The 13,486-nt window shown below is 42.3% G+C and overlaps 1 protein-coding gene across 1 annotated transcript in view; it reads right to left on the reverse strand.

Moving 5' to 3' along the window:
* Positions 1-13,486, reverse strand: part of cacna1ha (calcium channel, voltage-dependent, T type, alpha 1H subunit a) — a 333,897-nt gene that overhangs the window by 58,899 nt on the left and 261,512 nt on the right. The window contains exons 23-25 of the mRNA XM_073060243.1: positions 9,939-10,131; positions 4,456-4,607; positions 1,070-1,179 (exon numbers count right to left, since the gene is read on the reverse strand). Of these exons, the coding sequence (XP_072916344.1) occupies positions 1,070-1,179; positions 4,456-4,607; positions 9,939-10,131 (455 nt within the window). The remainder of the gene's footprint in view (positions 1-1,069; positions 1,180-4,455; positions 4,608-9,938; positions 10,132-13,486) is intronic.

The raw sequence follows: 13,486 nt of genomic DNA on the forward strand, positions 1-13,486 counted from the left end.
GACTTTTAATAGACACTTACACGGGTAAATGGATGAAAGGAAAATGGGTGGTTACGTGGGAATGAATTTGGAGCAGGTTAAGGGTTGGCCCAAGGGGCCTTTACTATGCTACACAGTTCTACATTCTATGTTCGATTGGTTCTGAAGAGTAAGCACCTCATGAGCCAGGATACACAGGCACAAAATAAGGAGCCTACCATTCAAACAGAGGCGCACAGAAATTTCTTCTCTCAGAAGTGATGTAGTATATCTTGGAGTTCTCTGCAGATGTGGAGGCCACAACGTCAGATATATACTCAGTGGCTATTTTATTAGGTACACTTGTACACCTGCTTGTTAATGCAAATATCTAATCAGCCAATCATATGGCAGCAACTCAACGTATAAAAGCATGCCGACATGGTCAAGAGGTTCAGTTTTGTTCAGATCAAATATCAGAATGGAGAAGAAATGTGATCTAAGTGACTTGGGCCATAGAATGAATCTTGGTGCCAGTATCTCAGAAACTGCTGATCTCCTGGGATTTTCACATACAGCTGTCTCTAAAGTTTGCAGAGAATAGTGCAGAAAATAAAAAAACATCCAATGAGCAGCAGCTCTGTGGGCAAAAGCACCTTGTTAATGAGAGACGTCAGAAGAGAATGGTCAGAAATGTTCAAGCTGACAGGAAGGTGACAGTAACTCAAATAACCACGTGTTACAACACTGGTGTGCAGAAGAGCATCTCTGAACACATCAAAACTTGAAGTGGATGGGCTACAGCAGCAGAAAACCATGAATGGACACTCAGTGGCCATTTTATTAGGTATAACAGGTACCCAGTGAAGTGGTCACTGAGAGCATTTAAGGTGGAGATAGATAAATATATAATGGATCAAAGAATGGGGAACTGATACAGAAGAGGAGTGGAAGTCCGCACAGATCAGGATTGATCATATTGAACGGTGGGCTAGGCTTGAGAGGCCTGGTTGCTAACTACTGCTCCTATTTTCATCTTTTTATGATACTCCATCTTTATGATCTTTATAATATAGCAACATTGAGAAGCGGACCAATAAGTGTGACATACCTGTCTTTAAAGAATCTCCTGAAGCCAAAGGCAATGAGCTTAAGGACAGATTCGAAGACAAAGACTATGGTGAAAACGTAGTTACAATACTTCAGAGCCTCTTCCAGGGACTGGGGAGAACAAGAGAAGGAAGATTATTAGTTCATGAACAGCAAATTAGGGTGACCAGTGGGAGATAATGTACTGGTTATTAACCATTTATTAGACAGGCAGAAGCATAATGTTTAACCATGATTGTTTTCTGTATTTGCACAGTTTGTCATCTTTTGCATGTTGGTTGTCTCTCTTTATTTCTGTGTAGTTTTACATTGATCCCATTGTATTTCTTTGTTCTACTGTGAATGCCTGCATGAAAATGAACCTCAAGGTAGTATATACAATATACACAGCATGTAATTTGATAATAAATTTACTTTGAGCTTTGATCTATTGATCGTCTCTCCAGATAAAGTGTACATGTATTTACGTGCTCTTGCCATAAGCAGAAGAAAGTGTTTTGGAAGAAGAAATGAAAATATTATTTATAACTCTCAAAGATCTTTTCATAATGTCTATTAGTTATATAAAAGCAGCTGGCCTTTCACCTTGGCAAAATAAGTTCAAACTAGCTGAAGATATTAAGAAGACCGATGGTGTGTTAGCCTTCATTGGTAGGGGGCAATTGAATTCAAGAGCCAAGAGGTAATGTTGCAGCTCTATAAAACTCTGGTTGGACCACATGGAGTATTGTATTCTGTATTACTTATTTATTTAAAGATCTGTAACCGCACCTCAGAGGATCCATGGGAAAGACTACATCTCATTAGCCACATGGAACTTGCCCGAGTGGGGAAAGTGCAGGAGCTTGCATATGAGCCAGAGAGATCTACCTGGCATATCATGGGGCTCTGTGAAGTCAGGTGAAAAAACCTCAGTGAACATCTTACAGAGGAAGGCCATGTACTATACTACTGTGGAGAATTTGACAAACATGCCAATGGCATAGGATTTCTTCTCAACAGGAGCATCAAGAGCTCAGTATACGGGTGCCACTCAGTATCCAGCAGGCTTGTTTCCATCCACTTTAGAGCAGAACCTTTCAACGTTACAGAAATACAGGCCTACATACCAACAACTGACTATGAAGGTGAGCAAGTGGAGGAATTCTACACTCAACTCCAGGGCATTATTGAAAAGGTGGGCAAAAAAGGACATTGTAATCATTCAGGGGGACTGGAAGGCCAAGGTGGATGCAGATGCAGTGAAAGACCGGAAGGAATTCTGCTGTCCCTCCTGTAATGCTGTAACCAATGAGCGAGGATTATGCCTACTTGAGTTTGCCAGCTACAGCAACATGGTACTTGTGAACGCTCTTGGAGAGCACAAGGCAACATGATGCTGGACCTGGCATGCACCCAGTGGTATACATCACAGCCAGACTGATTACATACTGGTGCAGAACCAGTTTCAGTCCGTGCTGATATTGGAAGTGATCACAACCTGATGATAATGAATTTTAGAATCAGGCTTCCATCTTTGGAAACAGCTCTATTTCCATCTTTGATATCTTTACTTTTCCCTTGCAGGGTTCGTTTTGAAGACCCTGACCTGGAGTTACACGCTGACTTCAGTTCTTTGCGGGAATGGGGCCCGTTCTCGGGGTTTCAGGACCAGCCGTTGTTCAGTACGCCAAGGGGTCGGCCTGAGAGGCGGCCTAGTGTTTGGAAGCCTAATATCCCGTGGCTCTGGAGACGGGCGGATCGAGGGTCAGTGTCACGGCAGGAGACTCGTGTATCGTCGGGGGAGGCCAGAAAATCTTTCACGGTGGGCCCGAAGACCCGAGATGTTTGCGCTCTTCGGGCACAGAGCTTGTAAAAAGCAAAGAAACGGACTCTTTAACATTGCAAACCAACGGATTGTTGTTATGTCTCCTGCTCACTGTGAAAGTGGGGGACACCTCCCTAGCGCTAACCACTATGCTGTTTTCATTGCCTCATTATAGGAAAGACGTAGAAGCTTTAGAGAGAGGGTGCGGAGGAGATTTGCCAGGATGCTGCCTGGTTAGAGAGCAGTGCAGAAATGACTAATATGAGGGAGCATAATGTTAAGGTGATTGGAGCAAAGCTTGGGGGGGGGGGGTGCTATCAGAAATGTTTTTTTACACAAAGATGGTTAGTGCCTGAAATGCACTGCCAAGGGTGGTGATAGAGGCAGATTGATAAGGACATTTAACCAACTCTTAGATCAGCAAATAGCTGATAGGAAAACAGAAGCCTATGGGGGTGGGAAGGGTTAGATTGTTCTTAGAGTAGGTTATAAGGTTGACAGACGTCATTGCCGAAGGGTTTGTATTGTGTTCTAATGTTTGGTGTTCCATATTCTTGTCTACTCTGCTGGGCTGGAAGGCTATCATTAACTCAAAGTAGATCTTATTTTACCAATAGCAGACCATCATACTCAAAGACACTACAGCGGGATTGGAAAAGCAAGTTGGAAATGTCCGCTAATACCATCTGAAGTTTCCAAACTATACTGTATCCGCCCCAGCACCATCACACAAACTGGGAATACATCATTATATGACCTGTTGTATGACACAGGCGATCATGGTCTCGTGAGCACGATTGCTCTCGGCAAACTTTTCAACAGAAATGGTGCGTCCCTTCTTCTAGGCAGTGTCTTTACAGGACGGGTGACCCCACCCATTATCAATACTCTTCAGAGATTGCCTGCCTGGCGTTAGTGGTCACATAACCAGGACTTGTGACATGCATCAGATGCTCATACGACCATGGCTTCACATGACCCTGATCGGGGAGGGGCTAAGCAAGTGCTACACCTTGCCCAGTGGTGACCTGCAGGCTAGTGGCGGGGAAGGAAAACCTTACGCTTCCTTTGGTAGACATGTATCTCCACCCTGCCACCCAAGATAAATAACAGCAGCACTAAGATGTATGTACTTAACACCATGGTGGTAACACTTCTCCAGATGCTGACTAGGATTCCTCTCATGCTGAAATCTAGAACCAGGAGATATAATTAAGATGTAGATGATGAGGAATTTCATCCCTTGAGGGATGAGGTGGAATTGGGATTCCTGGATCTTTAAAATTTTCCCACTAGAGAACTATGGAGGCCCAAGGGTGTCCTGTAGGCTACTGGAGGGAAGGAGTGCCTTTCATCTCCTTTGGTACATATGCATCTCCACCCCACCACCAAATACATTAAGATAACATAAATACTTTTAAAACATTCATTTGTTGAAAGCCTGAAGCTGAATCATTACGTGCTAATTTAGATCCATTTCACACCTTTATGAATGAAATTTGAATTACAAATTGGTTCATGGACATTTAAAGCATGGTTAAGCATGGCTGTGGGTCCACCTTTCAGCTGTACACACTTACAATTGGCTGGTGATAGTGTTCCATAGACATGGTGATGACATTTATCCCAATAATGAATGTAATGAACAGATCCAGGTAGTGGTTGGTACATAATTTATGGATGTAAAGTCGCGCTGGGGAATAGTCAGCATAATATGGTCTACGTTGAGCTTCTGGAGAGACAAAAGCAAAGAACAGAAGCTTCATAACATTACAGAGGTTAATAGCAAACAGTAATATTCACATAGTGTCCTGACCAAAAGTCTTAGTACATATACTTTGCATATAGTCAGGGTGTCTAGGAAATTTGTGATCTACTAAATGTTTACCAATCTTAACAAAAACTGAAGACTCACAGATACTGCTGATACAAGGGCAAATAAAGAGAGGGTGGAAATGGGTATATATAGAAACACAGAAAACCTACAGCACAATATAGGCTCTTCAGCCCACAATACCATGCCAAACTTGTACTTATTTTAGAAATTACCTAGGGTTACCCATAGTTCTCTATTTTTCTAAGCTCCATGTACTTATCCAGGAGTCTCTTAAAAGACCCTATTGTATCTACCTCCACCACCGCCGCCGACAGCCCATTCCACACAATCACCACCCTCTGTGTAAAATACTTGCCCCTGACATCTCCTCTGTACCTGCTTCCAAGTACTGTACCTCAAAACTGTGCTCTCCCGTGTTAGACAATTCAGCCCCGGGAAAAAGGTTCTGACTATTTACACGATCAGCGCCATCATCTTATCCACCTCTATCAGGTCACCTCTCATCCTCTGTCACTCCAAGAAGGAAAAAGCCAAGTTCACCCAACCTATTCTCATAGGGCAATCTCCCCAATCCAGGCAACATCCTTGTAAATCTCCTCTGCACCCTTACTATAGTTTCCACTTCCTTCCTGTAGTGAGATGACCAGAATTGAGCACAGTACTCCAAGTGGGGTCTGACCAGGGTCCTATAAAGCTGTAACATTACCTCTCAGCTCCTAAGCTCAATCCCATGGTTGATGAAGGCCAATGCACCATAAGCTTTCTTAAATACACAGTCAACCTGCGCAGCAGCTTTGAGCTTCCTATGGACCCCAAGATCCCTCTGATCCTCCAGATTGCCAACAGTCTTACCATTAATACTATATTCTGCACTGTATGTTTCAAATCAAATCAAAATTACCCCTGCAATTAAAAAAACAGCTTGCAGTACTGTGCAAAATTATTAGGCACTCTTGCTATATTTATGTGCCCAAGACTTTTGCACAGTACTGTATTGGCATGTTATGTTGATTATATTAAATTGATTACATAGAATTATGATGTCTTTGCTAATTCTCAACTGATTTGGCACAAAATAACAATACAAAGTTTCTCGTTGAGTTGACTGGGATTGTAATATAGGAAATGCTGTTGACATGTACGGTATTTCTCACTAGAAAGCTCAGAGTTAAAGTCTAACTTCCATTGATAAGCACAGATGTCCAAAGTATGATCTCCTCCAAGTCCTCACATGAATATCTGAGGAGAGACAGGCCAGAGGGTATGCGAAGAAAGATGAGGGGCATCCAGCCAAGGTCACATCATGTTGATGCACCTAATCCACCAGACATTCCGCTCACAATGGATGGTCAGTGAGTTCAGCACATCTTACAGTCGTACAGGAGTATCATATAGTCTTAGAGAACTACAGTACAGAAACAGGCCTTTTGGCCCATCTAGTCCACGTTGATCTATTATTCTGCCTAGACCCATTGACCTACCACTGGATTATAGCCCCCATACCCCTCCCATCCATCTATCTAAATTTCTCTTAAATGTTGAAATCAAACCTAAATCCCCCATTTCCAGTGGCAGTTCGTTCTACACTCGGACTACCCTCTGAGAGAAGAAGTTCTCTCCCATGTTTCCCCCGAAGTTAACAAATTTCACGTCACATGCCGGTGATAATAAACCTGATTCTGATTCTAAACATTTCACGTTTCACCCTTAACCCATCACCTCTAGTTTCCATCTCGCCCAGTCTCAGTGGAAAAGGCCTGCTTGCATTTATCCTATCTACTCTACACTCCTCAGAATTGTGAGCACCTTTATCAAATCTCTCAGTCTTATACACTCCTCACCTGTTCAAACATTCCCTATAACTCAGTGCAGAATGTCTGAGTGTATGATTCACCGTGAGAGGATGAATATTTTAAAAATTATAGGAATGATTATGTTGGTGGGCAAACTACACACATGCAATATTGTGCCTCCGGTATATTAAATATGTGTATACATAATATAATAATGAAATGAGAAGCCACTAATAGGTCTTAACATTAATACATATGAAACGGAATAATGTTGGTCATTCAAAGAACTTTGTCACAGAGTTCTGGGAGAAAGAAAAAGATCAATGTTTTAAAGCACCAAAGCCGTGCCAACGTGAATGTCGTGTTCACAAAATTCGTTCCACTGCAACTAATAAGAAATATACCATGCACGTTCTACATGCTTGCTTTGCATTAACACATGCAATTTACCATGCACTGTTGCATTGCACAGTGCTGGGTCTGAGGAAAGTCATAGCTGAGAAAACGGAGAAAGCAACGGCAAATCTAGTGCATATGGAAGGGACCTTTCCCTTCTCACCTTTTTTTAAATTAATGCAAAGCACTGTGGCAGTTCCCTTCCGTGACCTAAGCACTCATTGCTACCATCAGGTGTCGTCGTGAAAAGCCACCACTATAAAATATACCAGTGATGCACAGAACCAAGTTCCACCCAGTTTAATATAATTCTCCATTACGATTGTAAATGAAATCTCTGGCAAAGGTGAGGGAGTTTGTGACGGTGTAAACTGGTTTGGACAAAGATTGCCCAATCTGTCATTTCAAATGACACAAGTTAGTTACATAAAGCCAACTTTGTGGAATACATTTGTAGAAAAGGGTTGGTTAAACATCCGTTGGTGAGAGACCTGATTTAATTTTGTCTTTGTTTCCAAATGTTATGTAGATAATCACATTTCCTAAAGTGTGTGATACTGACCTTTCTTCATGAAAAAATTATCATTCTGCTCATTTACTTGAGGTTTGTCCTCAATATATTTATAAAAAGTTCAGAGTCGCATCATGCAGACTGAGCAGTAAATACAATTTCATTTCGTACAGGGGATCATGTAATTCCCCCAATGTCAGGTCAACAGAATGAGCTTTGCACCTTCTCAAACATGTACAATGATATTCATGTTCTGAGAAAGAAGCAAAAGATCTACAAGTGAAAAGCAAAAACACTGCAGATGCTGGAAAACCAAAACAAAATCAGAAAATGCTAAAGCAGCACTGTGCTGTTGTTGCAAAGCCGCAAATTTCATGGCACAAATGAGGTTTAAAAATCTGATTCTGGTTCTGACATTGACACTCAGCAGGTCCAACAGCTGCTGCAGAAAGAGAAACAAAGCTAACATTTCAGTCTGAGACCTCTTGACTAATTCTGAGACCACTTCTAACAAAGGGTCTTGGATCTGGGATTTTAACTGTTTCTCTTTCCATAGGCAGCCTCACCTGATGGGTATTTCCAGCACTTTTTTTTTCTTCTCAGTTAAGGAAGTGGTCTAAACAGCTAATTTACTCCAGTCCTGATGAAGGAACTTGGCCCCAAACTTTGACTGTTGATTCGTTTCCACAGATGCCGCCTGACTGCTGAGTTCCTCCAGCGGGTTGCGTGTGTTTCTCTAGATTACCAGCATCTGCAGAATCGCTGAGTTTAAAAGTTGTTCCAAACAGTACAACAGCTAGCTATAGGTCATAGTATGAGAATATATATCATACATAGTATGAGTATCATATCTCACTGCTATGAGAAGTTGTGGACAAAGACAACACAATTAACGAAGTCCACAATTCTTCAGCTAAGCTGAAAGCAGAGTTGTAACAGGACACACTCCTTCCAACCACAATACCTACACTTTACCATTTGATAAACAGGGCACAACATCAAGACGGGACTAAAACAGACAGCACAAGTTACACATCTTTCTGAGTCTGCCGCCTTCAACCAAAACCCCTGGGATTTCTCGATGGCAAGTGCAAAATGGAGAAAAAATTCAGTTGCTTTTACAATCAAGCACTTTTGTCCCTCTATTTCCCTATATCCTTATGAGGTAAGTGTTACAATATGCCATGATGTTGTGGCAAATGATAGTCAGGTAATTTATTTACTTATTTGGAGATACTATGAGGAACAGGCCCTTCTGGCCCAATAAGCCATGACATCCAGCAATGCACCTACTTAACACTAGGCTAACCACAAGACAATTTACAGTGACCGGTTAACCAACTAACTGGTACATCTCTGGTCTGTGGGAGGAAACCAGAGCACCTGGAGGAAACCCACATGGTCACAGGGAGGACAATACAATTCCTTGCAGACGTTGCCAGAGTTGCACTCTGATGCCCCAAGCTGTAAAAGCATCGTGCTAACCGCTACTCTCACTATAGCACCCGTAATGTGTATCCTTGAGAGATATCTATTTAAGCACTGTTCCACTGTATGTTCCAACGCATTTGAGCAAGTGCATTGTAATTATTGAATAATGTTACTGAGAAAACAGTCTCCGGAATCTTGACTTTCAGGTAGGTATTGTAACGTAACCTGTCTTCACTCCCATCACAAATTTATAAGACCATGAGACGTGGTAGTAGAATTAGGCCATTTGGCCCATCGTGCCGGCTCTGCCATTCCATCATAACTAACTTATGAGCCCTCCCAACCCCATTCTCCTGCCTTCTTCCCGTCGCCCTTGACACCCTTACTAATCAAGAACCTATCAGCCTCCACTTTAAATATACTCAATGACTTGGCCTCAACAGCCATTTGTGGCAATGAATTCCACAGATCCACCATCCTCTGGCTAAAGAAATTCCTCCTCATTTTGTTCTAAAGGGACAACTTCTATTCTGAAGCTGTGATCACTGGTCCTAGACTCCCCCATTATAAGAAACACCCTCTCCACATCCAGTCTATCTAGTCCTTTAAATTTCAATTGTTTCCCATAAGATTTCTCCTCATTCTAGTAAACCTAGTACAGACCCAGAGCCATCAAATGCGCCTTATACATTAACCCTTTCCTTCCCAGAAGAATTTTTGCGACCCTCCTCTGGAGCCTATCTCCGAGGCCAGCATATATTTTCTCAGACAAGGTACCCAAAACTGTCCACAACACTCCAAGTGCAGCCTGACCAAAGCCTTATAAAGCCTCCGTGTTGCATCCACGCTTTTGTATTCTAGTCTGTGTGGATCTTTATTTGGAAGGGTTAGGAATTTTTTTTTTATATTTCAAAAAAAATTCGTCAAAACGAAACGGCAATGCAACCAGCCTCGTCGGATCTTCATGCGGGGTGAACTTGGCGTGCACTGGCATGCTGTCGGGGTGGGGGAAGTCGCATTTCCTCCCCAGTTTGGGAGCAGGCACGGCTCAGAAAGACCAAACGTACTACCGACCAGTTAGGCACAGTTCCTTACTGCGGCGCTTTTTCTCCAGCCGTCGCAGGCGCTTCTCCTCCCTGCGGCGAGCCTCCTCCGCCTCCTGGTGCTGCCGGCACTTGTGGAAGTTCTCCACCACCACGCCCACGAACATGTTCAGCACGAAGAAGCTGACGATCAGAAGGAAGGAGATGAAGTACAGGAGCATCCACGGGTTGTGGTTCCTCTGGGGCTGTCAGCCGGCAAGAAAGGCAAAGAGTTAGAACATATCATGTGAGGGAGGCCATAGAGCCCATCCAGTTTCTCAGAGGGATCCCATTGGTGAGGAGGAACAGAAGGTTTCCAGGTCGATACATCACTCAAAGTCACCGCGCAAGCTGAAGGGGGGGGGGTGGGTTAAGAAGGTATATGGTGTGTTGGCTTTCATTAATCGGTGTTCAAGAGCTAAGAGATAAAATGTTGCAGCTCTATAAAACTCTGGTTAGACAACATATAGAGTATTATCTTCAGTTCTGGTCACCTCATTATAGAAAGGATGTGGAAGCTTTAGAGAAGACGCAGAGGACATTTACAAAGATGCTGCCTGGACTAAAGAGAATGTCTTATGAGGGTGGGTTGAGCAAGTTGGGACCTTTCCCTGTGGAGCGAAGGAGGATGAGAGATGACTTGATAGCAGTGTATAGATAATAAGAAGCATAGATACAATGGACAGCCAACGGTCTTCTCCCAAGACAGAGATAGCTAATACAAGAGGGCATAATTTTAAGGAAGGTATAGGGGGATGACAGAGGTAGGTGTTCTTTTCACAAGAGTTGTGGTTGTGTGGCATGCACGACTAAAGGTGGTAGTAGAGGCAGATACATTAGGGACAGTTAAAAGACTCTTAGATAGGCAAATGGATGAAACAAAAATGGAGGAATTTGTGACAGGGATGGGTTAAATTGATCTTGGATTAATTTAAAAGGTCGGGACAACATCAGGGGCCAAAGGGCCTATACTGTGCTGTAATGTTCTGTGTATATGCGCTAAGTATCTTTACAAGTACTGGAATCACCGAAGTGTGGAAGGCTACAGATCAAGTGTGGTGATCGGGAGAACAGTAGCGTAGCCGTTAGCGTGATGCTATTACAGCTCTGGGAATCAGCGCTGGCAGTTCAATTCCAATGCCACCTGTATGTCCTTCCGAGAGTGCATGAGCTTCCTCCCACATTCAAATGATGTACTGGTTAGTAGGTTAATTGGTCATTAAAAATTGTCTTGTGATATAGCTAATGTTATACAGGTGGGTTGCTGGGCAGCACAACTCCTCTGCGCTCTATCTCTAAATAAACTTTTTATTTTATCACCCAGGATGGGCTGTTTCTTTGCTGTTTGACTCAATGATTCTGTCATTTTTAATCATAACTAGCAACATGTTTCTCTCCAGCAATAATGATCAGATGGTAGAGATAATAATTTAATCCTATGGTCCAAAACAATTCAAGTTTCCCAATTGCATTTTCTATTAGACATTTCAATGATCCTTATGATTGGTGGCCTCAATCTTTCCAATATTTGGCAGCTAAAAAGGAGCATTTATCTCCAGAATGATGATCTGCTATTTCAAAGCAGTAAAGACTACAATATACTGGTCTGTTCTATGTAATCCTGTTTCCCTAGAGTCTATTCAATCTCAGATGCTCATAACTTTATCCTGATTCTGCCACCATTCCTGTATAGTCAGAGTAACTGACAGAAACCAAGATGACTAAACATCCAACTCATTATTGGGATGAAAGCAAAGCAGCAGGACAAATCCCACATTGTCACAGAGAATGTGCAAACTCCTTCAGACAGCATCCAAGGACAGAATCGAACCCTGGTCACTGGAACTGAGAGGCAGTAGTACTTATATATTAACCCTTTCAGTACCTGAATCATTCTCGTGAATTTCCTCTGGATCCTCTCCAGTGCCAGCACATATTTTCATAGATAAGGGGCCCATAAAGTGCAGCCCTTTTACCAAAGTACATAACCATACTCTATATTCCCTACTCTATATTCCTTCTTCCACTTCTTTGCCCTTCTCCCATTCTATCTAAGTCCTTCTGCAGACTCTCTGCCTCATCAACACTACCTGCCCCTCCACCTATCTTTGTATCATCTGCAAACTACAGGTGATATAAAGATACAGGAGCCTCAGGACCCACACCACCAGGTTCAGGAACATTTATTACCCCACAACCATCAGGCTCTTCAACCAGTGGGGATAACTTCACTCAGGTTTACTCATCCCATTATTGAAATATTCCCACATTCTGTGGATTCCCTTTCAAGGACTCTTCAGCTCGTGTTTTATTGCTTATTTATTATTATTCTAGTTCTTTTCTTTTATATTTGCACATTTTGTTGTCTTTTGCACACTGGTTGTTTGTCCATTCTGTGGATGCATTCCTTCATTGATTCTATTGTGTTTCTTGGATTTGCTGTGTTTGCACTCAAGGAGATGAATTTCAGGGTTGTACATGGTGCCATATATGTATTTTGATAATAAATTTACTTTGAACTTGGCCACGAAGCCATCAATTCTATTATCCAAATCATCGACATATAATATAAAAAGAAGTGGACTGAATACTGGCCACTGCGGAACATCGCTAGTCACCATCAGCCAATCAGAAAAGGCCTCACTTTATTCCTGCTCTTTGCCTTCTGCCAATCATCCAATCTTCTATCCATGCTAGTATCTTTCTTGTAATGCCATGGGCTCTTATATTCTATAGCAGCCTCATGGGGGCACCTTGCCAAAGACCTTCTGAAAATCCAAGTGAACAACGTCCACTGACTTCACTTTGTCTAACCTGCTTGTTATTTCCTCAAAGAACTCCAACTGATTTGTCAGGCAAGAATTCCCCTGAAGGAAACCATGCTGATTTTAGCCTACTTTATCTTATACTTCCAAGTACCCTGATACCGCAAACTTATTAATGGACTCCAACATCTTCCCGACCACTGAAGTCCGGCTAACTGGCCAATAATTTCCTTTCTTCTGCCTCCTTTCCTTCTTAAAGACTAGAGTGACATTTCCAAGTTACCATTCCTCCAGAACCATTCCAGAATCTAGTGATTCTTGAAAGATCATTACTGATCTTTCAAACATCTATTCAGCCATTCAGCTCTTACAGAACCTTAGGGTGTAGTCCATCTGGTCCAGCTGACTTAACTGTCTTCAGACCTTTCAGCTTCCCAAGCACCTGCTCCTTAAGTAATGGCAACTATACTCACTTCTGCCCCCAACACTCCCAAATTTCTGGTATACTGCTAATGTCTTCCATGGTGAAGACTGGTGAAAAATACTTATTAAAGTCATTTGCCATTTCACTGTCTCCTGTTACTACCTCTCCAACGTCACTTTCCAGTGGTCCAATGCATAATTTTTCCCTCCGTTTCTCATTATATACAGTACCTGAAAAAAACATTTGGTATCCTCTTTTATATAATTAACTAGCTTAGCTTCATAGTTTATCTTTTCTTTCCTTATGGCTCTTTTAGTTACCTTCTGATGTTCTTAAAAGTTTCCCAATACTCTACCTTCCCACTAATTTTTG

This window comes from Hemitrygon akajei, chromosome 11, assembly GCF_048418815.1.
Source record: "Hemitrygon akajei chromosome 11, sHemAka1.3, whole genome shotgun sequence".
In the NCBI taxonomy this organism is placed as follows: domain Eukaryota; kingdom Metazoa; phylum Chordata; class Chondrichthyes; order Myliobatiformes; family Dasyatidae; genus Hemitrygon; species Hemitrygon akajei.